This window comes from Delphinus delphis, chromosome 6, assembly GCF_949987515.2.
Source record: "Delphinus delphis chromosome 6, mDelDel1.2, whole genome shotgun sequence".
NCBI classification, from domain to species: Eukaryota; Metazoa; Chordata; class Mammalia; order Artiodactyla; family Delphinidae; genus Delphinus; species Delphinus delphis.
In genome coordinates this window covers 3,995,229-4,020,850 of record NC_082688.1, presented here as the reverse complement: position 1 = coordinate 4,020,850, position 25,622 = coordinate 3,995,229, and the positions used below count along the sequence as shown (strand labels likewise).

Sequence of the window (25,622 nt, the reverse complement as noted above, 5' to 3'; positions counted from 1 at the left end):
TACATGCCATGTCTTTGATATTAATAAACATATTCAGTAGTTACTATACACCAGGGAGTATGCTAAATACTTACATGAATGATGTCATCTATCCATAGGGTACTGGCATCATCCCATTTTCAGATGAGAACACAGAGAAAGAGAAGTGCGGTAATCTGCCACAGGATCACTGAGGGATGAAGGCTTTGCCCAGACACTAGTTCCACGCCCTGGCTTCCTAACAACAATGCTACAACACCATCTAGTAAATGTATCCTGTTTGGTTAGAAAATGTATCCTGTTTGGTTAGAAAACATCAGGTATAGTTTGATCCCAATTTTGTTCTGCTTCTTTTCCAGAAGGATATATACCACAATGTTACCCAGAGTTATCTCTGAGTATGACAATCATGGGTGGGGTTTGTTTTTTTTTTTAATCTACTTTCCAAATTTCCTACAATAAATGTGTATTTTTTTCTCTTATTTTTTAGAAAAAACATTCTGCATAGCATTAGATAGAGAATAATTTAAGCTGTCAAGGTCTTTCCAAGTCCAGTATATGAGCTACTCAACCCAAATTCAGGCTACTAGCAAATCTGATCAGCATATACATAATCCTCATTCAAGACATAAACAAAAATGTAGGTGCAGACAAGGCCACTGCAGACAGTTATCATCACCTGATGAATATCCTTTTGACACAGTGGTTCAAGCAATCATAAAACCAGATAGCTGACATTTATTTATTCAACTCACTCCACAAAGTGTTACTAAGTGCTTTCTATGTGTTAGTTACTAGGCATGTACATGGCACAAGCACCCTACTGACCTCCTGATGTAGCAATTCTATTACCCAAAATGGAGTCAATATGACTTTTTTTAAAAATAATTGACATGTATTAAGTGCTCCTATGGGCCAGAAAACGTACGGAGTCTTTATGTATATTATTTCATTTAATCTTCATAATAGCCTTATATGAAGTAGAAATTATTATTCTCATTTTATGGATACGAAAAGTGAGGATCAGAGAGGTGAAGTAATTTCTTCAAGGTCACAGCTAGCATGTTGCAAGGTCAAATCCCAGGTCTGTCCCACTCCAAATTCCACGTTCCCAATTGGCTCGCTGGTACTGATACTTCCCCGCCCCCTCGGCATAGATGCAGCTACAACATCACCCAGCTGAAAAGTCCTTACAAGCCTCTAAATCCTGAAGTTGATTATCACTAAAAAAATCCAGACAATAGCCCAGACAGTGGGTATGAGCTGATGTGAGCTTATATGAACTCAAGGAGTTTCAGCGTCACCACATTGGTTGAAAGGAACTGAACTGAACTTTGGCAATTTTTCAATGGCATTAAGTGATGCTTGTTCGAGAACCGCCCCCCCCCCCACTTTCCTTGGCACCAAACTGTAACCTTCCTGGTCATTAAGGCAACATGATTTCCCAACAGATTTCTGCCCTGCAGCCCTCCTCTTTCCTAGGAGCTAAGTCAACCATCTTAAACTAATTTTCAGCTCTGGCTTGGGTTAAATTTAAGGCATCTTTTTCTTTCTCACCTAATGAGGGGATTATATTGATGAGTTGTATTTTCTTTCCCCCCTTCACTGCACGTGAATGAAAATACACCCGTTTTGAAAACTCTTAAAAGAAATTTCTAGTCTCCAGTCCTCATTCCCGAAACAAACGACCCTTAGAGTCGAGGAAAGGGCGGCTTAAAAAAGTTCAGAGATGCTCTTGGTAAGTGAAAAGCTGGGCCTCTCGCGCGAGCGTCAGTTCCTAACTTCTCCGAGTGACAGTCTCAGATCCCTGCCTCCAACTAGCAGCCCGCGCCAGCCTCCCGCCCGTCTACAGCCGCTCCGCTCCCTCCAAGAACGTCTCCGCAGAATGGTGTCCCGGTCTCAGACACGTGTTGCTCAGCGACTCCTCCAGGAGCTGCCCGATATCTGACTTTCCCCTCTTAACTCCGCAAGTAATTCGAACCCCGACCGAGAGGCAAGGCGGTAGGTGCCGGCGCGCCGCGGCCCCGGGTGCGAACGAATCCGAAACCGGGTCAGAACTCACCCGCCTCGACTGGGCTGGGCGGGGTCTGGAGGACGTCGTGGGGACTGCGGCCCGGGACTCGGGAACATGGGGAAGCACTCCGTCGGCTGCTGCCATGCCGGCAGAAAAGCGAGCCGACACCTCGCGAACCAGCACCGCCACTCCGCTCCGACCCACGTGAGACGTGCGCGAGGACCCCGCGTAGCTGCCCCGCCGGGTCCTGCGCCCGCGCGCCTTCCGGGTCCCGAAGAGCCCGCGAACACACGGCCCCGCGCCTCTAGAGATCGAAGCCGCGGCCCCGGGGCCCCAGGGCGAGGCGGCGGCCCCGTTTGGCGTCCCTAGTGGCTTGGCCTATGGCAGGGGGTGTCAAATCACACTCAACCCCACAGTTCATGCCGTGCAGTTCTTTGAATTCCTTTGAGAAACAAGAGCCGTGCCCCATCGAACCAATGTTTCCTTCCTTTGCCGCCCGGTTACTGTTCCCTCAGCACCTTAGTTGCCCCGGGAGGTCCCTAAAAGGGCTTGGGGATTGGCCACGCCGCGGCGGGGGCTGAGGAGGGGGTGGTCCCTGCCCCTCTCCCCCGCGCTGTCCAGCCCGGGCGCTTCCGTCCGGCCAGCAGAGGAGTAGCTTTTTTTTACAGGCAGCGCCTTGGCCACCTGGCAGGGCTGGGTCGCCTAGCAACGGCGGGGTCCTTCCTGGCTCGGCGGCGCTTCGGGCCTGAGGGGAGAAAACCGCAGCTAAGGACGTTGGGGGCAGGCGGCCGCGTTGCGGGAGGCGGTAACGGGACGGTGACGCGCGGTTGGTGCGCCCGGGCTCCGGCTTCTGCATCCGAGGAGAGATGAATACGGCCAAGGCCCGGGTGGGGCCCGCGGCCGACCGGCCTGCGCCACCCGAGGAGAAGGAGGGCGAGGCGGGCGGGAAGGAGCCGGGGGCGGACGCGGCCCCCGGGCCCAGCGCCGCGTTCCGCCTCCTAGTGACTCGGCGAGAACCGGCGGTGAGGCTGCAGTATGCGGTGAGCGGCCTGGAGCCGCTGGCGTGGTCCGAGGACCACCGCGTGTCGGTGTCCACGGCCCGCAGCATCGCTGTGCTGGAGCTCATCTGCGACGTGCACAACCCGGGCCAGGACCTGGTTATCCACCGCACCTCGGTGTCTGCGCCTCTCAACAGCTGCTTCCTCAAAGTAAGTCATCCCCGGGCCGCAGCCCTGGGTCTCTGCCTGCTCCCCTCCCGCGCCCGCGTCACGGGTCCCTGGGGAATCCCGGCCCACGCCTAGTCCGGGGATTCCCCTCCTCGCCTCCAGCGCTTAGGGTCACGGTAGCTTAAAAAGAAACAAAAAACCGCCCAGACGTTTACGCCCGATTCCCCGGGTCACCCATCCATTCCACACACACACACACACACACACACACACACAGTCCATTCCCGACACACACACACACACACACACACACACACACACACACACACACGGTAGCTTAAAAAACAAACAAAAAACCGTCCAGACGTTTACGCCCGATTTCCCGGGTCACCCATCCACTCCCCCCCCCCCCCCACACACGGTAGCTTAAAAAACAAACAAAAAACCGTCCAGACGTTTAGCCCGATTTCCCGGGTCACCCATCCACTCCCGACACACGCACACACCGCACACATCTCGGCCGGCTGCCGGCACACACACACACACACACACCGCACACATCTCGGGAGGTCCCTCTCGGAGCCACGTTTTCCCTTCGCCCCAGCGTCTGGCCGGCTGCCAGCGCCGATTTCTTTCCTCGGCGCTTTCTGAGGCTCCAGCCCCTGTTGACCCAACCCCAGACCTGCCTCTGCCGTTGCTCCTGTTGTCTGGGGCTTGCTCCCCGAGGCCTTTGGCTGGCTTTGTTTACTGTGTTGTGCCCTCCACTTGCGCCTCTTTTGCTTTGGAGGAGAAAAATTGGTTCTTTCCATTGTCTTTACTGTTTCAGTGACTTTATTATGAGTGGTCTTTGCTTCTCATTTTGCGCAGATGGATAAATACTGGATGTCGGGGTTAGTACTCCAGTTTTTCTTCAATAACTAAGAGGCTTTGGGATGTAGAACGAAAAATAGAGCTTCTGGAAAATAAGTGCAGTTCTTAAACTTAAAGCCCGAGATCTCCGTGTAAATTTAGTGCTTTCGGTTTCGTATTAACTAAGTTTGCCTTCAGAACTTTAGGGCTCCTGAAGTTTTATTGTTCTGTCATCACCATTTGCAAGTTGTTGGGTTTTTTTTTAAGTAGTAAGTCGTATTGTTCATTTAGTGGTTTAAAAGTATCGCCTGCCGTTGCAGGGGACACGGGTTCGTGCCCCGGTCTTGGGAAGATCCCACATGCCGCGGAGTGGCTGGGCCCGTGAGCCATGGCCGCTGGGCCTGCGCGTCCGGAGCCTGTGCTCCGCAACGGGAGAGGCCACAACAGTGAGAGGCCCGCCTACCGCAAACAAAACAAAACAAAAAAAAAGTATTAAAACTTTTGCTGTTTCTTTTATAGATCTGTATGCATATATGTGACAGTTAAAGTGTATATTCATTCTTTCAACACATTTTTGAATACCACTGTGTATCAGCTAGGCACCAATCTAGGTTCTGGAAGTAAAGCATTATACAAAACAAAGTCCCTGTTCTCATGGAGCTTACCTTCTTTTTGCAAGTCGTGAACAAATAACAGTGTAATAATAGGTAGTGATAAACGTTGTAAGGATATGTATCTATATAAAGAGAACGTATTTTTGTGAACTTGAAGTTCTTTTAAAAAAACTCTTACTCTGCACAGCCATTTAAAATAGGAATCACTAACTGGGTAGGGTACAGGGAACCCACACCACTTTTTAGGATACTTAATCCAAGTTTGAAACTGATAAGTTGATGTTGAGTTGGATCATTGGTAAACCTGTATGACTAAGCCTTCTAAGATGTTGGACAAGATGTGAACAAATTGATTCAAGTATAACCAATCAGGTGGATAGATGTTCTTAATGCTACTGAACTGAGAAACACTCAAGGAGGGAGGCAGAACAAAGGGGTTTTAAAAGGTGTATCCTCTGCTGAAAAGGAACTTACGGTTGCTCAGGATGTTCACATGCACATCAGCTAGAGAAAATCTTAAGTGTGTGTAGCAGTATGGTAGAGATTTAATACTTTAGCAGAGAGAATTTAAAGAAAGGAAGGAATAGTGAAGCGAGATGCTCTTATCAGGGAAGGTTATTTGGTGGTGAATCTGCAGCAGACCTAAAAAAAGGTAGGGTTTGGGTTGTAAGAAGTCCTCCGGAGGAAAGGGTCATCCAGATGGCAGCAGTGAGGTGCCCGTCTCGCACACGTACATGCAAATCATGAGCGTAACATGCTGCTGTTTGTGTAAATAATGATGGGTCAGCAGTTGAGTTCAAGTAGCTTTCCTAGAGAGTCAGAGGAAGTAAAGTGAGGCCAGTTTGGGAACTTTGAAGGTCAGTCTGAGATGGTTGACTTCAATCTAGGAAGGCCTAAAGTGCTGTTACAATATCATGGACGTGGACTGACCTGGTGTGGTTCAGGAATATGAATCTGGCTGGCCTAGAGGCAAGTAGATGATTGTTGGCGTCAGTATAAAACAGGGGTTAAGAGATTGCACTTTGGCACCAGATAGCAAGATAGGCCTATCTATAAAAGGAGAGTAATAAAACCTACCTTGGGCTTCCCTGGTGGCGCAGTGGTTGAGAGTCCGCCTGCCGATGCAGGGGACGCGGGTTCGTGCCCCGGTCTGGGAAGATCCCACATTGCTGCGGAGCGGCTGGGCCCGTGAGCCATGGCCGCTGAGCCTGCGCGTCCGGAGCCTGTGCTCCACAATGGGAGAGGCCACAGCAGTGAGAGGCCCGCGTACCGCAAAAATAAATAAATAAAAAAAACCTACCTTGTTTAGAATTCTCAGAAGATTCAGTTAAATATATATTTATATACGTACACACAGGTACATACATACACGTGTGTAATTACTTAGCACAGTTCCTGGCACACTGTAAATGCTCAATTTAAAAAATAGTCATACAAGTATAAAGGAAGGAGCTTGGGTTAATGCTATGACTGTGGATATGAAGTTATTTATAGTACTGTATTCTGATAAAAATTTGACTCTGTAGTTGGTTCCACACCTGAGAAATGAGTAATAGGAAATCTTTATATATCCTTCTGGTAATTGATTGCTTTCCTGAAATTAATTAGTGGCATCTTCCCCTTCTGCACTGTTCTTCGGTATGCACATCACAGAAACCACCAATCAGCAGGCTTACTAGCCTAGCACTGCCTGGTGAATGAATGCTGAGTTGTCCTGCAATTCTAAAAGAGGCTTCTGTGGGATAAAACTGGAGTAATGGTAGGAATGTAAAGAAGTCTCTATGTGTACTTTGACTGCACTACCCGTTGACAGTCCCTGTGGATTTAAATCTACTTGGTGTTGTCCAGCTCGCTGTAACATGAAAGATGGACATTCTGCAACCTAGATTTCAGTATGTAGCACTGCTAGAAGGTAGATACTAACCCTCTTTGAAGCTTTTGTCTGATCATTATTTAGATTATGCATTTTTTCAGGAAAATATGCAGTTAAATAATAGTTGACATATTATCTGCAATTTGCAAGTTACTGTCCTGGGCACTGAGGTTACGTGATATAAAGGTGAATGATATAAATCTGAAAAGCAATAAAATAGTGACTTAAGAATAAGTTGCGGACTTCCCTGGTGGCGCAGTGGTTAAGAATCCGCCTGCCAGTGCAGGGGACATGGGTTCAAGCCCTGGTCTGGGAAGATCCCACATGCCGTGGAGCATCTGAGCCCATGCACCACAACTGCTGAGCCTGCGCTCTACAGCCCGCGAGCCACAACTACTGAGCCCATGTGCCACAACTACTGAAGCCTGTGTGCCTAGAGCCTGTGCTCCGCAACAAGAGAAGCCACCGCAATGACAAGCCCACGCACCACAACGAAGACCCAACGCGGCCAAAAATTAATTAATTAATTTAAAAAAAAGAGTGAGTTGCAGTTTCTTTTCCCATTGGACTGCTGATTTAATGAATCATCTAGTTGTACACAGTTCCAAATTCTAATAATATATGCATAACTAATTTGTATCAGTTGTTAAGAACGTTAGTAACATTAACTCCATCTACTACATTAAGTAAAATAACTATTTCCTGTCTTTGGAATTATATTCCTGCCCTCAAGAAGTTTGCTATCTAGTAGCTTCAAATGAGTTTTTATTTGTTAGGTGCTTACAAAGTACATAGCTATTAGTTGTAATAGTGGCCAACTAGGAACAGGATATAGTCAAATGATTGGCTGGGGTCAGCCTCTGGGAGCTGGACTCTTAACTGGTATGCTTCTAGGGCATCTGAGTACTTGTTTTGATTTGTTAACTAGTTTGTGATATGGAGAGTTGAGGGGAGGTCCAGTAGGCTAATTCAGACTACCTAACATATTAGAAATTACTGCACAAAAAACCCTAAGGACTTTCCCTACTGGCTGACATCCACACTGCTCTCCGTTCCGTCAAGGATTCTTCCTGCAGTGAGTAGGACCAAGCTTGAGCTTCCTTTATTTCATTCTGCTGCTGTTTGGGGTTACGCATTCTGTAAGTTTACTTTCAGTTCTATAGTAGATTTTATTGTAATAGTAAATTATCCTAGTCTGAGGATTATTGCTTAGTTTACAGTATTATGGGATTTGGTGAACAATTTTATATCTACCCTTCATTTGGTGGACAACTTAATGCCTATCTACCCTGCATTTTACATACTTTTATTAGGTCTCATTAACATTTACTTAATCCTCAGAGAGTATTAATAATTGTCATCATAGATAACATTTATTGAGTATTTATTAGTATGTGCTTTACATACATTGACTTAATTAACCTTCCAAACTCTATGAGAACATGTATTATTATATTCTTTATAGATGAGGAATTAAAGCCAGAAGGTTTAAACAGTTTGCTCAGGGTTACAGAGCTAGTGTATGATAGAGCCAGGATTTGAATCCAGGCAGTGTGGCATCACAGGAAAGATTTTCACTCAAATTTTATATACCCATCCAAAGCTCTGGGCTTTGATTAGCATTGTTTTATTAACAGGTTAGCCAGTGACACCTGTATTTAATTGGAATTTCCAGTCTGTATTTCTCCAGCATGTCTGTAGCTGTATCCAAGAGACTACACTAAAATCAAGATACACTGCCCAAGACACAATTTCCAGAGATGACAGCCCCCCGAAAGGTTCTGTTGTTTAAAAAAAAAAAAAGTTTGGACGTATGGACACCAAGGGGGGAAGGGTGGGGGTGGGATGAACTGGGAAGATAGGGACTGACACATATACACTAATATGTATAAAATAGGTAACTAAAGAGAACCTTCTGTAGAGCGCAAGGAACTCTACTCGATGCTCTGTGGTGACCTAAATGGGAAGGAAATCCAAAAAAGAGGGGATACGTGTGTACGTATAGCTGATTCACTTTGCCGTACAGCAGAAACTAACAACACTGTAAAGCAACTATACCCCAGTTTTTAAAAAATGGTAAAAAAATAATAAGTAAATAAAAAATAAAAATAAAAGTTTGGATAACTGGTTAAATAAGTCTCTTCAGTAGCTCCCTGGCTGTAACTCTTGGTGGGGGAATAATATATAATATATAGCATTTTCAAAACTTACTTGGTTATAGACCTCTTTTTCAAGGGGCAATTTAGGGGAGTGATGTTCTCTTTTACACACAACTAACTTTAGGAAGAGTTAGTCTTCTAATTCATTTGTTGGACTTTATACCTACCTTTCATTTTATATGCTTATGTATTATGCAGTCTAGCAGTTAACTATTCGTTGCATTATGGTTTTCTGACACATCCCTGGTTGTCCAAGCTTCATCAAGGAATGTAATGGTTCTGAGTTCATCTTCCAAGGTCTTTCTATATTCTGGAGTGTAATTGCTCTGGGCTTGGGGACTTAAACTCATTTAAAGTGAGTTTCGTTATATCCATGTATATTTAGGCTTGAATTCCTTTTTAATCATGTTTAATCTACCCTTTCCAGTTTGAAGATCAGCCTCTATGTAAAAGAAGATTGACACTAAAAAGGAATCGAAAGATTCTGCTTTCTCTGTTACCCATTTCTCTAAAGACAGTGGTTCACATCCTTTTCTTCTTCCTACTTCTGACATAACAGAAACCATATTGTATTTTATTTTTATTTATTTATTTATTTATTTTTGGCTGCGTTGGGTCTTCGTCGCTGCACGCGGGCTTTCTCTAGTTGTGTGGAGCGGGGACTACTCTTTGTTGCGATGTGTGGCCTTCTCATTGCGGTGGCTTCTCCTGTTGCGGAGCACGGGCTCCAGGCGCGCAGACCTCAGTAGTTGTGGCACATGGGCTCCCGAGCGCAGGCTCAGTAGTTGTGGCTCATGGGCCCAGTTACTCCACGGCATGTGGGATCCTCCCAGACCAGGCCTCGAACCCATGTTCCCTGCATTAGCAGGCAGATTCTTAACCACTCTGCCACCAGGGAAGCCCCCAGAAACCATATTTTAATTGACCTGTGTTCTTTTGGGGCTTTAGCCTTTCCGGCTATTTTCTTATAGCTCTGGACCACTTTCTTCTTGTCATTTATCTCCTCTATCTTTAATGTCCCTTTAAAATCTTTCTAAAGAGCTCACCATTGTACACCTAGACATTAAATAAATAGCACTGCTCATGTATGTTACAGACTTGGAGGAGGGAGAGATGAATGAAAGCTAGAATGATCTCAGAAGGCCTCATAGAGTTTGACCTGGTAGGAGGGATGGGATTCAAATAGGAGGAACGAGAGCATTCTACACAAGGGAGCCAGGGAAGGCAGAGTGGGAGTGTTCAGGGAACGGCAAATAGTCTAACGGCAGTGGACATTATTCTATACAAACAGTGGACAGGCACTTCCCTGGTGGCGCAGTGGTTAAGAATCCGCCTGCCAATGAAGGGGACACGAGTTCGAGCCCTGGTTTGGGAGGATCCCACATGCCACGGAGCAACTAAGCCCGTGTGCTACAACTACTGAGCCTGCGCTCTAGAGCCCACGAGCCACAACTACTGAGCCCACGTGCCACAGCTACGGAAGCCCATGCGCCTGGAGCCCGTGCTCCGCAACAAGAGAAGCCACCACAGTGAGAAGCCTGTGCACCGCAACGAAGAGTAGCCCCCGCTCACCGCAACTAGAGAAAGCCTGCACAGAGCAACGAAGACCCAACGCAGCCAAAAATAATAAAAATAAATTAATTAATTAAAACAACAAAAGAAAGAAACAGTGGACAGAACTGTTGGAGTTGGCTCTCAGCGTAATTTGTAAATGAAATTTCAGATAGAAAACTTAAGAGCTGACATTTGTGTTACAAAAATATTGTTAAAAATCCAGACATCTAATTGTATCAAAGATGTATATAGGTAGATATTTTTTCATGACTTTCTCCTTTATTGTTTTGTGACTAGTTCAGCAGAATGCTTAGCTGACTCTTTAGAATCAAGTACATCTTTGTCATTGCTACTGCATATGTCAATTCTGAGAACCATGTGGGAACGAGGCTATGAATAATGACAGCACTTATTCTGACCCTTAAAAAAAAATTGCCATTACCTGAGTGAATGCTCACTTAGGTTTAGACACGGACTTGATCTTTCAAATGCATGTCATGCCAAAATTAACAGAACTGATATCAAATTACTGTTTTACGTATTTATAATATGTAAACGTGTAACTGATTTATGTATTTATGTGAATCAGTTAATTCACCCTAATCAATGTAAATATAGTCCTCTTAGAGTGAAATATTTATCTGATAGTTTTTATATCTCTTATTTTCAGGTTGGCTCAAAAACGGAAGTTGCTGAGTGTAAGGAGAAATTTGCCGCCTCTGAAGACCCCACAGTCAGTCAGACTTTCATGTTGGACAGGGTGTTCAACCCTGAGGGGAAGGCTTTGCCACCACTGAGAGGATTCAAGTACACTAGCTGGTCCCCCATGGGCTGCGATGCTAATGGCAGGTGCCTCCTGGCAGCACTGACCATGGACAATCGCCTGACCATCCAGGCTAACCTCAACAGACTGCAGTGGGTCCAGCTGGTCGACCTGACGGAGATTTATGGAGAACGTCTTTATGAGACCAGTTACAGGTTCTCTAAAAGTGAGGCCCCGGAAGGGAATCTCAGGGATTTTGCTGAGTTTCAGAGAAGACACAGCATGCAGACACCAGTGAGGATGGAGTGGTCAGGCATCTGTACCACTCAGCAGGTCAAGCATAACAACGAGTGCCGCGACGTGGGCAGCGTGCTCCTGGCCGTCCTCTTTGAAAACGGCAACATTGCTGTGTGGCAGTTTCAGCTACCGTTTGTAGGAAAGGAATCCATCTCTTCATGCAACACAATTGAGTCAGGAATCAACTCTCCTAGTGTTTTGTTTTGGTGGGAATATGAGCACAATAATCGGAAAATGAGCGGCCTTATCGTGGGGAGTGCTTTTGGACCTGTAAAAATTCTTCCTGTCAATCTCAAAGCAGTGAAAGGCTATTTCACGTTAAGGCAGCCTGTCGTCTTGTGGAAAGAAATGGACCAGTTGCCAGTACACAGCATCAAGTGTGTACCGCTGTATCACCCTTACCAGAAGTGTAGTTGTAGCTTAGTGGTGGCCGCAAGAGGACCCTATGTGTTTTGGTGTCTTCTTCTGATCTCCAAAGCAGGTCTGAATGTTCACAATTCTCACGTCACAGGCCTGCACTCACTGCCGATTGTCTCCATGACTGCAGACAAGCAGAATGGGACGGTGTATACTTGTTCCAGTGATGGGAAGGTGAGGCAGCTGGTTCCCATTTTCACAGATGTTGCATTGAAGTTTGAACACCATTTGATTAAACTCTCGGATGTGTTTGGCTCAGTGAGGACACACGGGATAGCTGTGAGCCCCTGTGGTGCGTACCTGGCCGTCATTACCACTGAGGGCATGGTCAACGGCCTCCATCCCGTTAACAAAAACTACCAGGTTCAGTTCGTTACTCTCAAAGCCTTTGAAGAGGCAGCTGCTAAGCTTCTGCAATCTTCAATTCAAAATCTCTTTAAGCAGGTAGATTTAATAGACCTAGTACGTTGGAAGATTTTAAAAGATAAACGTATCCCTCAGTTTTTACAAGAAGCTTTGGAAAAAAAGATTGAAAGCAGTGGGGCCACCTATTATTGGCGTTTCAAACTCTTCCTCCTGAGGATTTTATACCAGTCAATGCAGAAAACCGCTTCAGAAGCCTTATGCAGACCCATCCTTGAGGACTCAAAAATCTTACTAGTTGACTCACCTGGGACGGGCAATGCTGAGGGCGAGCAGCAGGAAGAAGGCGCTGCCTCCGAACAGACGAATAAGCAAGGCCTTCAGGAGAGGAGCAAAGGAGGTGATCCAGAGGGCCCCACAGATGACTCAGTCACTCAGCCTGGAGACACTGGAGGCCGAGAGCCAATGGAAGAGAAACTCCTTGAAATCCAAGGGAAAATTGAAGCTGTGGAAATGCACTTGACCCGGGAGCACATGAAGCGAGTCTTAGGCGAAGTATACCTGCACACCTGGATCACAGAAAACACTAGCATCCCCACCCGGGGACTCTGTAACTTTTTAATGTCTGATGAAGAGTATGATGACAGAACCGCACGGGTAGGTGTTTATTAACAAAAACACTGAATCTGAAAAGTCTGCTTTCTTTGTGAGAAAGAAATGACCTAAACTTAGTTCGTAAAGCTCCGCTTTGCTTTGACATTTTTTAGGTAATTGATTGGCATGAGGTGCAGGAGAATAAATAAGAAACAGATTAATGCAGAGGACATAGTCATATCACACAAACAATATTTCAGTTCTTACTCTCGCTGTGGCCTTGATTGGTACGCAAGGTTTGGGAGATTTCCAGGCTGTGGATGAGCTCCAGAAGCAGACCACGTTGTGATGGGGCAGACCCAGCAGGGGAAGTGTGGCACACCCTCCTTTCCCTTCCTGTTTGCAGAAGGTTTGGGAAGTGGGAGGACTGTGGCCGGGACTGTTTCCATTTGATAGTACTTGAGGGGGTCTTCTGATTTAGTCTAGAAGGGCATAGGAGCTAAACAAATAATTACTTATACATTGTTGTTTTGTTACAAAAACTGGGTATAATCTTTATTTTGATGGTAGAACAATCTTACAGTATTATCCAAAATGTATTTCACAGAATTCAAGTTCCTTGACAGAACAGTAGGGTTCCAAGCTTGGGGAAATACTGCATACTCTATACTCCTCTTAAAGGTTCCCAGTGTACATCACCCTTCTAAGGGTTCTGGGAATTCCTATAGGAAAGAAATCATTTAACTTTGTGTAGCTCAGTGTTGTATAGACTTATTAATCAGGAATCCTGAGCTAACAGCTTTTAAAATCCTGAAGAATTGTGTTTTAAGGAACATACTGCATACTAAAATAGTCAGGACCACAGATGTCTGTGGTTCTTTTTACTCTGAAGCTTGATGTTTATTCTCACTGCCTGAAGTCTTATCTAAAATATTAATTGCAGGTAATAAATTCAGATATCTTCCATGCCTAATGTCAAACCATTCGCGAATCACTTGTTGCATTTTCTTGTTGGAAAGGGGTGTGTGTGTGTGTGTGTGTGTGTACGTACCCGTACACCCCTAAAATTATTTCTTAAGGATGTTTGCAACAATCTGATGTTGACTGAAAAAAAATACACAACCTAAAAGTTCAGTTACATTTTATTTGGCAGACAAAACTGAGGACTTAAGCCTGGGACACAGCATCTCAGATAGCTCTGAGGGACTGCTCCCAAGGGGCAAGGGGGTGGAGCCAGGATCTATTGGAGTTGTTGCAACAAAGACCAGGGTAGTTGGAGCATTAAAGATTACTGTTAAGTAAGGAAAACCAGATATCTGAAGTTAAGAAATTTAGCACTTTTCTATGTATGGGAAGATGCAAAGCCTGGGCTCACTGAAATCATTCCTTTGATGTGCACCTCAGCTACGTGGGACCAGTATCCTGTGCTTCTCATCTCGAGTCGCCTTGGTGCCCCATCAGGGGTGGCTGTAGCGGCTGCCTGCTAGGTGCCGGGGCAGGGTGGCAGGGTCGGGGTGGGGGGGCATCCTGCCTCCATCATGAGTTCCCTCAGGGCTCACCGACGGGCAGCTGTAATGTGATGGCTCGATGGCAGCAACATCCTTTGTTTACTGGTACGGCAGGCACTACTTTCATTCACACCCGAGTAGTTAAGATGTACTGTTCATGTAACTGACTTTTCATCTTCGAAAGTCAACTTTTAAGAATTGTTTCATTGTGGTCTAAATTGTGTGGAAGAGTTTTCTGGTATCACTGGTTCATAGGACCTAGCAGGGATATTATAAGTGTAAAATATTAACAAAAACATTTTAGGAAATTTGTAATGGAAGCTGGTTGGCAATGATTCAGAATAATTGTCCAGATGCTGCATGAACATGGAAAGCTACATTTAGCATAGTTACTTGGTTCCAGCAGAGCCAATTTAAAGAAGGGAAGATTATACTCTGCCCATCTACAGCAACTGAGTTTTGATTGAACACGATACGTTTCATGTTTTAAAATCCTACTGCGTAAAACAAATGTTTTTTGTTTTGGAGTTTACTAGTTAAAGGCTAAGGAGAGTACTTAACTTGTAACTTGGAATTTATAACTTTCTTTATCCCCTGCTTTGAAGGTTGCTCGTGAAATCTGACAGTAAACCATTGGACAGTTTTCTTAATAAATGCACATATTTTGAAAGATAGGGAATAAACTTTGTTTTCAACAACTAAAAAATAAAGTAAAATCCTACTTTTACTTTATTCATAAAGTGTTCATAAAAATGAATCTTTTCAAACCTAGTACATTGGTTGTCCCTGCTATAAGGGACCATAAATAAGAATTTTCAAGGCCAAAAAGGCCAGAAGTTAATGGGCTTTAAATTTGTAAATTATATGTAGAGTAGGTAAGACACCCTTTTGAGCTATTAAGATACCCTTCAGAACTTCAGTGAACTAATTTTAGTGAATCACAGACTAAGAAGTTCTTACACAAGAGCTTAAGTGTCAATGGATTAAAACTTTGAAGGACATTATCTGCTAGTAAGACAAGGTAGTTCTTAAGGATTGGTGTATCCCATGCCTCCCAGTAATATAGCTGGTAAAGGTGTTTTTCCAACAAAATAATGAAGTAGATCAGTGTTTTGCAGACTTTCATTTTTGGAGTGATGCAACTCTAATAAAGCAGAGAAACAAGCAAAGCTGAAGTAGGGCCAAGGCCTAGAGCCCGCCCCGTCCATCTCTCCCACTCCCACGGTGGGTCCCGCCATGCCTCTGCTGTGGGGTCGGTTGGTCTCCAGTTGCAGGCTGACTGGATTGGTTATGGGTCTTTGGGCCATCAGAAGGGGAATTATTATTTTTTAATCTTGATTATCTTTTTACTTTGTAAGCTTTTCTTAAAGAATAGACTTTTTTTTTAACATCTTTATTGGGGCATAATTGCTTTAAGAATAGACATTTCTATAGTTCTACAGAGTTAGTGTTTCACATGATATTTTGCCTATAGAGATTATGTTTTTCTTAAAGTCAAAACATTGTAAGTATAGCTGAATACTTTGTCTTCTAACAGAACTCTGAAGTCCTTGTTTCAGAAGCAATTAAAGGCAAGTAATAAGATTTGCGTTTTCAGAACAGTTTTCCCTTTAGTGGGTAAAGTTCACTCTGTCGTCACAGGGTGCCTGAATGAATTTATTTTGTTGTACTCAGCCAGTTGACACGAGTTGAAGGTCCAGCTTTTTTACTTTTCAGAGCGTGCTGGGCCTAAGTGGAGATGCAGAGCTCCTGCTGTGTGTCAGATGCCGTGTAGGTTTCCATTTCTCCTCTGTGTTAGGAAGCCCTGCGCTCACCACAAAACATGCTGACTGCTTTGTCTCACTAGGTGCTGATCGGACACATCTCAAAGAAGATGAACAAGCAGACTTTCCCTGAGCACTGTAGTTTGTGTAAAGAGATTTTGCCATTCACAGATCGCAAACAGGCAGTCTGTTCCAATGGCCACATTTGGCTCCGGTAAGCTGCTTTTGCTCATTTTCCAGTTTTGTGTCACACAAACCACTGTAAAGTGTTTATCCAAAGTGTATGTTGCCCATGCCATTAGGTTGGAGAAAAGCTGCTACTATAAAACCTGGTGTGGGCTTTTTACCATCCGTTTGACTCAAGCAAGACACCCTTTAATGATGGGTTATTTTCTGCGTCTTGTATATAGCGGTTTATTTATTTTGGTAATATTATTTTGCTCTGAAGTAGCATTAAATTTTTGAAAATCAGTATGACAAAAGCAATACCTGCTGAAGTTAATAGAATATAAAGTGCTTCTGTACTCTGGTTTATCTCTAACAAAAGATAGAGGTCTTCCTCCGTCTCACTCTAAGAGGGAACCTTGGCACGTCTTCATCTTATGGCCCCACGGGCTGCACGTGCCGCAGTTGGTCACTCCCTCTTCCTCCTCCTTAAAGCGCTTTGTTATCACCTGGCCCTCTGGACACAGTATCTCCTTGATGTCCGTCTTTGGACCTGTCTTTCTTCTGTCACCACTCTCCCTGGACTGTCGCCTATCATCTGTACACTGGTGACTTAAACATATTGCTTTAGTCTGAATCATTCCCCTTCAGTCTAGACTTCATATCTAAGCACCTGCTCAGTTGCTCTGTTTGGAAGTTTTAAAGGCATTTCAAATTTGAATCCAGCCTTTTCTTGCTACCTCCACCTCTACATCCCTGGTCCACGACACCATCATCTCTTGCCCAGATTATTATAGTTATCTCCCAGCCCATCTTCTGTGTCTTTCCTTGCCCCCTCCAGGCTGTTCTAAGTAGAGCTGAGGTTGTGATCCTATCATGACCTCATCAGCTCATGTCACCCCCTCTGCTCAAAACTCTCTAGTGGCTGCCCATTTCTGATGAGTAAAAGCTAAAATCCATTCAGTGGTCATGACTCCATAGCCTGGCCCCCATCAAGGGGGCCATTTTCTCCGGCTTGCTGACTTCACTCGAGGTGCACTGGCCTCCTTGTTCCTCAGGTACACGCGGCACCCCTCCCACCCTGGATGTCTTCACTGGCTGTCCTCTCTGCCCGGGGTGCTCTTCCAGCAGGTGTCCACAGGGCTTCCTTCCCGGCCACACTGCCTAAAATCGTGACACCTGATGACATCCCTCTCCCGTCTCAGTATGTAGTCTTCCTTCATCCCTCTTCCTTGCTTTATTTTCCTCCTTAGCAGTTATCACCACTATATATATATATATATATATATATATATATATATATTTTTTTTTTTTTTTTTTTTGGCGGTAAGCGGGCCTCTCACTGTTGTGGCCTCTCCCGTTGTGGAGCACAGGCTCTGGACGTGCAGGCTCAGCAGCCATGGCTCACAGGCCTAGCCACTCCACGGCATGTGGGATCTTCCCGAACCGGGGCACGAACCCGTGTCCCCTGCATCAGCAGGCGGACTCTCAACCACTGCGCCACCAGGGAAGCCCTATATATATTTTTTTTAATGAGGAACCTTCTCTTTCTTTTTTATAAATCTATTTTATTTATTTTTGGCTGCGTTGGGTCTTCGTTGGTGCACATGGACTTTCTCTAGTTGCGGCGAGCGGGGGCTACTCTTGGTTGCGCGACGCCGGCTTCTTATTGCGGTGGCTTCTCTTGTTGCGGAGCACGGGCTCTAGGCGCGTGGGCTTCAGTAGTTGTGGCACGTGGGCTCAGTAGTTGTGGCTCGTGGGCTCTAGAGCACAGGCTCAGTAGTTGTGGTGCACAGGCTTAGTTGCTCCGCAGCATGTGGGATCTTCCTGGGCCAGGGCTCGAACCCGTGTCCCCTGCATTGGTGGGCAGATTCTTAACCACTGCACCACTGGGGAAGTCCCACTTAATATATTTTTACTTTATGTTTTTCTCCTTTCTCTGGAATAGAAGGTTCATGAAGACAGGCAATTTGGTTGTTTTGTTCATGGCTATTTCTAGAACAATGCCTGGTGTGTGGTAGGCACTCAGTAGGTTTTTAAAGTTTATTTCCAGTAGAAACAGGATTGTGCGTTCACTACCTTAACAACTTGCGTGTTCTCGTAGCAAGATGTTGTGGGCGTTTTCCACATCAGTACATAGACCCATTCCTAGCAGCTGTAGGGTTCTCCACTGTATGGGTGCTCCAGCACTCCCTCTTACTGACGGATGTCTGGATTTCCCGGCTGTTGCTGTGTCCCTAGACTTCCGATCTGACTGTTCCGCCTTATGTTTGCGGAGAAGAGGAAGCCAGCTTGTAATAGTAGTGGCCTTGTAACAGTAGCCACTTGCGCCTGTTGGCGCTGCCAGCGTGCCAGGCACGACTCTGAGCAGTACACGCATCCTGAGCCACACGAGGGGCGCCGCCACTGTTCCCATTTTTACAGATGAGGAAACTGGGGACTGGGGAAGTCCGAATTTGTGCAGAGGCAACAGGCGGCTAGCGGCAGAGCTGAGAACTTGGCCTATACATTGTTGTCTCTCAGATGGCTTCTTCCACAAAAATTATTTTCATTTTTGCTGATTGAAGTTAGTGCCAGAATACCTGGGTGTAATTTCTCCCGGTGAGGATGGGTGCTTGCTCCCACTCGGGTATAATCTTTCTTCCTGTACACCCAAGTCTTTACTCAAGGTAAACCTACTTGGAATTCCTTCCCCCAGCCCTCCCTTCCTCTTTGTATTTTTTACTGCTTAGTTGCTCATCCTAAGCACTGTTATCCTGCAGAAAACCTTCCACGCAGAGCCCAAGTGCTCTCTCTGATATCCACTGCTGCCCACCTTCCCTTATTTGCCTGGTCCTGGTAGATGCTCAGTGAATGGTCATTGGATGGAACTGAACCTCTGAGCTTTTGTTCATGGCCCTTCTTTTTTTGCACCATTAATTTTGTCTTCTATATCTTTCAGGTTTTCCCCACTGTGCTGGGGAAGACAGTGCTTATACCTAATCTTAAAAATCACTAACAAGAATAGTTTCCAGTATAATACATAATTGATTTTTTTAACATGAAAAATTCACAGTGTAATCAGGTGTAAGCGGACTACATTCTTTCTCAGTGCTGCAAAAATGGCAAAAAAAAAAAAAAAGCTGCAGTGACTGTCTGGATTAGAAGCTTTGTATCTCTTGGTTTAGCCTGACGGACATTTCCCCTTTACGAAGTGTGGGGTGGGGTAGGTCTGGCCTGTGCAGAGGGATACATTGTTGCCATGCATTTGTGAACTGTTTTTGCCCTTTACTTAGTTAACTTGTGGTTTTAGAATAACTGTATGTGGTGAGTTACCTTCAATACTATGCTGCTTTCCACCGTTAGTAGAACTGATGGTACAATCTGTCTGCTTTCAGGTGCTTTTTAACCTACCAGTCCTGCCAGAGTCTGATATACAGAAGGTGTTTGCTCCATGACAGCATTGCCCGCCATCCAGCCCCAGAAGGTGAATGCTTTCCCAGCTTGTGGGAGGGTGAGGTTGAGCACCCCCAAGTCCTCCCTCCTGCTTAGTCTTGCGCCATCAGGGATGGTGAGCAGGCTCCTCGTGCTCTGTACACTATTATCACGAACCACAGCTAATTAAAAAATGGTCACTGGAACATTGTTCACGTTGACATACCTGTTGCATTTTAGTATGGGAGTAAGTAGGGCTGCAGTTTACTGTTCTGTCACCGCAAGCAAATTATTTATTCAAAAAAGCTTGTTTTAGATGGCTTGTATAGACTATATAGTGTTTGAAGGAAAACTCTGCAACTGGTAACGTATACAAAGACAGCATTGCTGAAACAGGGACATGCACTTGCAGTCATCCTTCTAGTAGCCATGGTGGGATTCTTTTTCGGGTTGGTCAGTATTCTCTTTCCTGATAGCCCTGGTGACAAAGCCCACACTTATGACATAACTAGTTGGAAATAAGATCGTAGATGTGTGTCAGGAATTAGTGATGTAAACAGCCCCGTGAATGTCAGTTTATGACCTGAGGTTCATTAACATCACACTAACCAAATGAGCTAACTAGACACCATTATACACCTGTGTACACTTTGGGGGTAATTTATGGTCTCAAGTAAAACAGAATGTTCTGTGTAAAACTACACCTTTATTGATTTTTGCTCTAACCTGGCTGAAGCTCTCTAATTCTGAGAAGTTGGTGTGTGGGCAGCTTGTGTTCTGTATTAACTCTTTGTTATGGAAAATGCAATCATAAAAGTAGAGAAAAAGTATAAGAAACTGATGTACCCATCATTCAGCTTCCGAAATTGCCAGCTCACGACCTTTCATGTTTCATCTGTAGTCCTCCCCCCTCCTCCCCCCTCCTCCCCCCTCCTCCCCCCTCCTCCCCCCTCTTCCCTCTCTTTTTTTTTTGGTGCACAGGCCTCTCACTGTTGTGGCCTCTCCCGTTGCGAAGCACAGGCTCCGGACGCGCAGGCCCAGCAGCCATGGCTCACGGGCCCAGCCGCTCCGTGGCATGTGGGATCTTCCCGGACCGGGGCATGAACCCGTGTCCCCTGCATCGGCAGGCAGACTCTCAACCGCTGCGCCACCAGGGAAACCCCCCCTCCTCTTATTGGATTATTTTGAAGCAAATGTTGGGGACTTTTAAACACTCATTGCAATTGAGAATTGGTATACTATTTAGACAGGAAATCAGGAAAAGATGGAAACAAATAAAAAACACACACCTGCCAGGTGACGTTGTGTTGAGCCGCATACAGCTCTTGGGAAGAATGTGAATCGCTGAGATCTGGAGAGTACTAACCGGTAGAGCACAGTATTTCACAGACCAGGGAAGTTTTTAAAAGGGGGAGAAAGTGTTGACACAGTGTTGCCATGTTTTTATTTTTCCAAGTAATGTATTTTTTAAAGTTACTGTTACTGTAATTTTATAAGAGTATTTTAACATTATCCACGTATGAAGGATATACTCTGAGAACAAAGTATAGTCCTTTCTTTAAACAGAATGAATTTAGCTTTATGAGACACTCATTCATTGCCCTTATTTTCCTATTTCATCACGCACTCAGCTTTGGGGACCACAGAATTAGTCCAGCCTCGTCTAGAACGTTGTAGTGAGGGGCTCTGTGCAGGGACACAAGAGCTGGGACCAGAGTGCCCATCCCTTAATACTGTGGTCCATCCAGGGCTCATCCCATTTGATTGCCTTTTCTGAAGTTTACGCTCAATACTGCTTGTCTTACTTTTGTAGATCCTGACTGGATTAAGAGGTTACTGCAAAGCCCCTGCCCTTTCTGTGATTCTCCTGTCTTCTGAATGTCCAGGATGGGAAGATGGAAAGGGCATGTACTCTGCTGTGGAAAGTGCCGTCCAGCCCCAAGAGCTAGGACGCGCAAGAGGAGAGGCACCCTTCATGACTGTACATAGGGCATGGGGACTCACTGCTGAAGTGTGTTCTCTGTCTCCAGGGACTAAAGGATGTCTTTAAAGTGACTGAGTGCAGAGATTTTAAGTCCTTTTGAGATGAACATTATCCCCCAACTCCTTGCCAATGAGGAACTTATTTTTCAAGTGTCTTGACTGAAGCAGTTTGAACAAAACGCATGCCCTGTCATTTCTCAGAACAGAATGGTCCCTTCTAGGGAGTATGGATAAGGGCCTTGCTGGGCCAAGTTAGGCTTTCTAATCCTGGCCTTGGTCTGGAACTGTCTTGTGGCTCCAGGGAGCTGTAGTTACCTGGTATGTGGTATGCAGTGTCCCAACAGATATTAAAGTGTCTGAAACAACCTGTGGGCCTGATATTTTGTTCTCAACAAACAGCTGCAGATCTGCATCCTGCCAGTTGTTTTTCATGCATATTGAAAACATTTTCTTAAAACTATATATTTTAAAGAGGTTGAAGCCAAGACTAAAGTTGGTTTTAATGTGTCAAAAGATCAGGTGACTCTTGTAAGTTAATAATTGTGACTTATTTTTAATGATCTTTCCCATGTCATCAGTTTCCTGCTCTGACTCCTTCACAGGTATAAGGATGTCAAGTATTCCTGTTCACCTGCATCACAACCCTCTTCAGACTTACCTGTGACAACTTGGTGAGATATTTGTACACAGAGGAAAAGTAATATTTTCTCCTTTTTTATTAAAACATTTAATATTTTTAATGTTGATATTTCCAGACGTATCATTTATATCCCGAGTCTGTCTAGAGACGTCCAGAAAGAGACAGGCAGCTCAGAAGTGTGGACCCTTGAGCTCTGGTGCTATCGTGTGTGTAGCTCAGTCAACCAGAGGCTGGGAATTCCTTCCCTCTGCAAAGGTCCTCGATATTTATAATACAGGTATTTTCCTGTGGACTGTTAAGAAGAGATGTTAGACATTAATTGGTCTTAAAACCTACAATTAACAATAGACATTCTAGAACTACAGTGTCCTTGGATTTTTAAAATAAGTATCCTAGGGACTGGTGCTAATTAACAGGACTGTAATGCACTCGCCTTGAAATGGTGCATATTTCTGGGAAGTTGGAGGGGAAATACAAAATGTGAAATTTAAGTGATATTAAACCTTTATTCTAACACTTATTCTTGCTTTTATTTTTGTATCCTTAGTGAAAGACATTTTGTCCTCACTGAGAAACGCTCGCTGTTTGGAGAGCGTGTAACAGCAACACCGCTCCTGCCTGTAGGCTCTCTCCCCCTAGTGTCTTCCCTGCTCTGTCCGTAGCTGTTGGAGACAAGAGCCCTTAAGAGGCACTTCCAGACAGTCTGCTTTGAAATGTCTTTTGTTTCCCTTTCAAATTTTTGTTTTTGTCTCCTGTGTTTAATTCTGTATTTCTGCTGCTGTTTAGTTCTGCTGGATCATTTGCTTATCTTTCTCATTTTGGTGGTAATTTCAAGAGGAGTGTTTATCCAGACTTTAGGGTCCAGCATGTTCAAATGATTGTCAAGGAAGAGAACCAGGCAACATTAAAATCAGGAAGAACACAGCTCAGGAAGCTGTATAGTTGCGGTCGTTTGTGCCTAGAGCTGTTTCACTTTACAGTAAATATGACAGTAAAAATTGAGATCCTGTCAGGGAATTCTTGCAGTTTCTATACTCAGAGCACGTGCTGAGTTTCACTTATACTCAGAGCACGTGCTGAGTTTCACTTATTTTTTTTTTCTTAATCAGAGTTAGTAGTTGATTTGTTCTTGCTGGGGAATTTTGTGCTGCTGCCATTTAAAACTTCCGTTAAGTTTTTATTTAAAGCAGTTATGCATTTGGGGGGGGAAATTTGACTCTTACGAATAAACTAAAAAGGGTCACCTGAGTTATTTTGTATGTCTGGGTAGCAGTAAACATGGCAACTCTTTTACTAGAACGTGGCTTCTCTCTGGGGGGGCTCTGCCCAATGGCATTCTTAAGGCTGAAATCCAGCCAGCACCTGCCTCAAATTTCTGCACACCGAGTTGGGAGCCCTCCGCCCCCTCTCCCCACCCCTCCCTTCTGTGGAGGTTAATCCATTGACCTGTGAGAACGAGAGGAGATTTTCAGTTAATGGCAGCATCACACAGTGCGCTTCTGAATGTCCTAAGGGTCAGCATACTTGGTGACAGAGTGGTGAGCAGCGAAGCCCCGGAAGAGCGTGAGGGACGCCGGGAAACTGTCTCCTGGTTTACACTTAGCATATGCCCTCTGTGCCTTCCTAGAACTCACCTGATCTGTGTAGTGGATTTCAAGTTAATTTCAGCTGTCACCGCTCCATGGCGTGGATGAGACGGCCATGATGCCGCTGCTTTGCATGAAGGTGCAGGAGCAAAGGTCCTGTGCAATTAGACCTTCTAAGCCATGACAGTATTGCATTTTGGGAGTCTGATGTCCACACCTGTGTCACACTTTCTCTGTTGAGGGTTATTTGTTCCTGTTATTCTAGATAAGAAATTGAGAGTTCGTTAGGCCTGATACTCATTCTGAAATCCTATGTCCACTACCCAGACTTCAAGCCATCTCTGCCTACTGTTGTATCTGCCCAAACTACCAGTTATTTTTCAATGTCAGGAGTTATTAGAACCACTGGCGAAGCTCATGGTCGAGGGTGACATTTTTCTGCTTCTCCCTCTAGGAAGTTTTTGAGAATGTTAATGTTGGGGCGTGTGGGCTAGACCTATCAGCGGCCTTCACCAGTTAGGTTAAAAGAATGTCAGAGGGTAATAATTGAATATTAAAATATATTCTGTTGTAACTGTAATGGTGTCAGATTATATGCAGAAAAAATCAAGGCTCATTGGTCTTGTCTGGAGGAACACAGAGCTGCTTTTTCAGAGCACCGGCTCTCCTGGCAGCACTGAGCTGTGTCGGGGTTTGGTGAATTGCCGCGGCTCCTGGAATGAAAGCAGGAATTACTGTCACTGTACGATTTCCACGGGTCCATCCATCCTCTCTGCTCCTGACCTCCCTCTCCCTCCCTTCCAGGAGGGGTCCTCTCCATTTCCGTCCCTTTAGTTCTCTCAGCTTTAGGACACCTTCTGAGCTACCAGATTTGAAAGAAAAATAGGTTTGTGATAAAATTTCTAAAAACTAAATCACATAGCAGGTCTCCCTTCCTAGAAGAAACTATTAAACAGTAGTTTTTCTTTCTAAGAGTAATAGTGTTAGTTGTTAACAACTTGATAAACTGTATCTGGTTTTCTTCAAAACTCTGAATTATAATTTCCCTGTTGGAAATTTCCCACACCTTCAGGCTGGACTTTGGGCAGAGTGGGCTGGATTTCAGCTCCCTGCCACCACCCGCTCTGCTCCCCAAGCCAGTTATTCCTGACAAGCAAAAAAAAATTCTGGCTATATTCAAAGTCAGCAGGCCTAAACTTTTTTAAGGGAAAGATAGGTTCTGCCCTTTTTTCTTTTTAGAGATGGGACAGCACAAGCAGCAAATAGCTGGACCAATAAAAGCATCTCTTTACGGCTAGCCCTGCGTGGACTGTTGGGGTCTGCAGGCTTCCATGGTTGAGTGTGAACAAACACATCCCTGTGCTCTCACGCTGCTACCTGTGTGGGTGGGGCTCAGCAGCTCTGTTGACAGCAGAGCGGCTCGGGCATCTAGCCTCTCCCCTCACCATCGTCGGATTGTAAAAATGCCTCTATAGCAGATCTAACTGAAGTGAAGTGGTTGCACTTTAGCTGTTAGTGGAAGTAGCAGCCGGCAGTTTCCAGCAGAGTTTTAGACCATGTCTCAAGTCTCATAGGTATTAAGCTTTGAACTGCTCTTTTTTGATGCTAAAAGAAGTTTTTGGAGCTAGGATCTTCATGTGATAACCTGGTATCTGCAGTTCAAGCTGACGTTAGAGCGCGTGAGATTTGACTGTCCTTATACTGAATTAAGTCAGCTTTGCAGTTGCTTCTAATGATCACTCTCACCACAGCATCGCCATCCTGGTGTACAGCACCAGGGATTTTCAGAAGATGCAGAGTTGTTTCCCTGGCACAGATACACATCAGTATCAGGACTGGCTGGCTGGCCTGAGTCTGGTAAATAGGGTGCAGCCTCCTATCTGCCTGTATGGTTTGTTTTAAGATGGCTGTTTCTGAAAAC

The 25,622-nt window shown here is 45.0% G+C and overlaps 2 protein-coding genes across 3 annotated transcripts in view; one reads left to right on the top strand and one right to left on the bottom strand.

Moving 5' to 3' along the window:
• DDX31 (DEAD-box helicase 31) overlaps positions 1 to 2,422 on the bottom strand; it is a 73,493-nt gene extending 71,071 nt beyond the window's left edge. Inside the window, 1 exon segment of the mRNA XM_060013895.1 lies at positions 2,042 to 2,422. Within this exon segment, the coding sequence (XP_059869878.1) occupies positions 2,042 to 2,137 (96 nt within the window). The 5' untranslated portion in view covers positions 2,138 to 2,422.
• Positions 2,423 to 2,580: 158 nt separating this feature from the next.
• Positions 2,581 to 22,170, top strand: GTF3C4 (general transcription factor IIIC subunit 4). Of its 2 annotated transcripts, none has more exons than XM_060013897.1 (5): positions 2,581 to 3,201; positions 10,879 to 12,705; positions 15,997 to 16,127; positions 19,456 to 19,544; positions 22,078 to 22,170. In XM_060013897.1, exons 1-5 carry the CDS (start codon positions 2,860 to 2,862, stop codon positions 22,137 to 22,139), a joined length of 2,451 nt encoding a protein of 816 aa, XP_059869880.1. In that variant the 5' UTR covers positions 2,581 to 2,859; the 3' UTR covers positions 22,140 to 22,170. The 2 variants fall into 2 exon arrangements, with proteins under 2 accessions (XP_059869880.1, XP_059869879.1); XM_060013896.1 differs by lacking the exon at positions 22,078 to 22,170 and adding an exon at positions 21,306 to 21,442.
• The last annotated feature ends 3,452 nt before the right edge of the window (positions 22,171 to 25,622 follow it).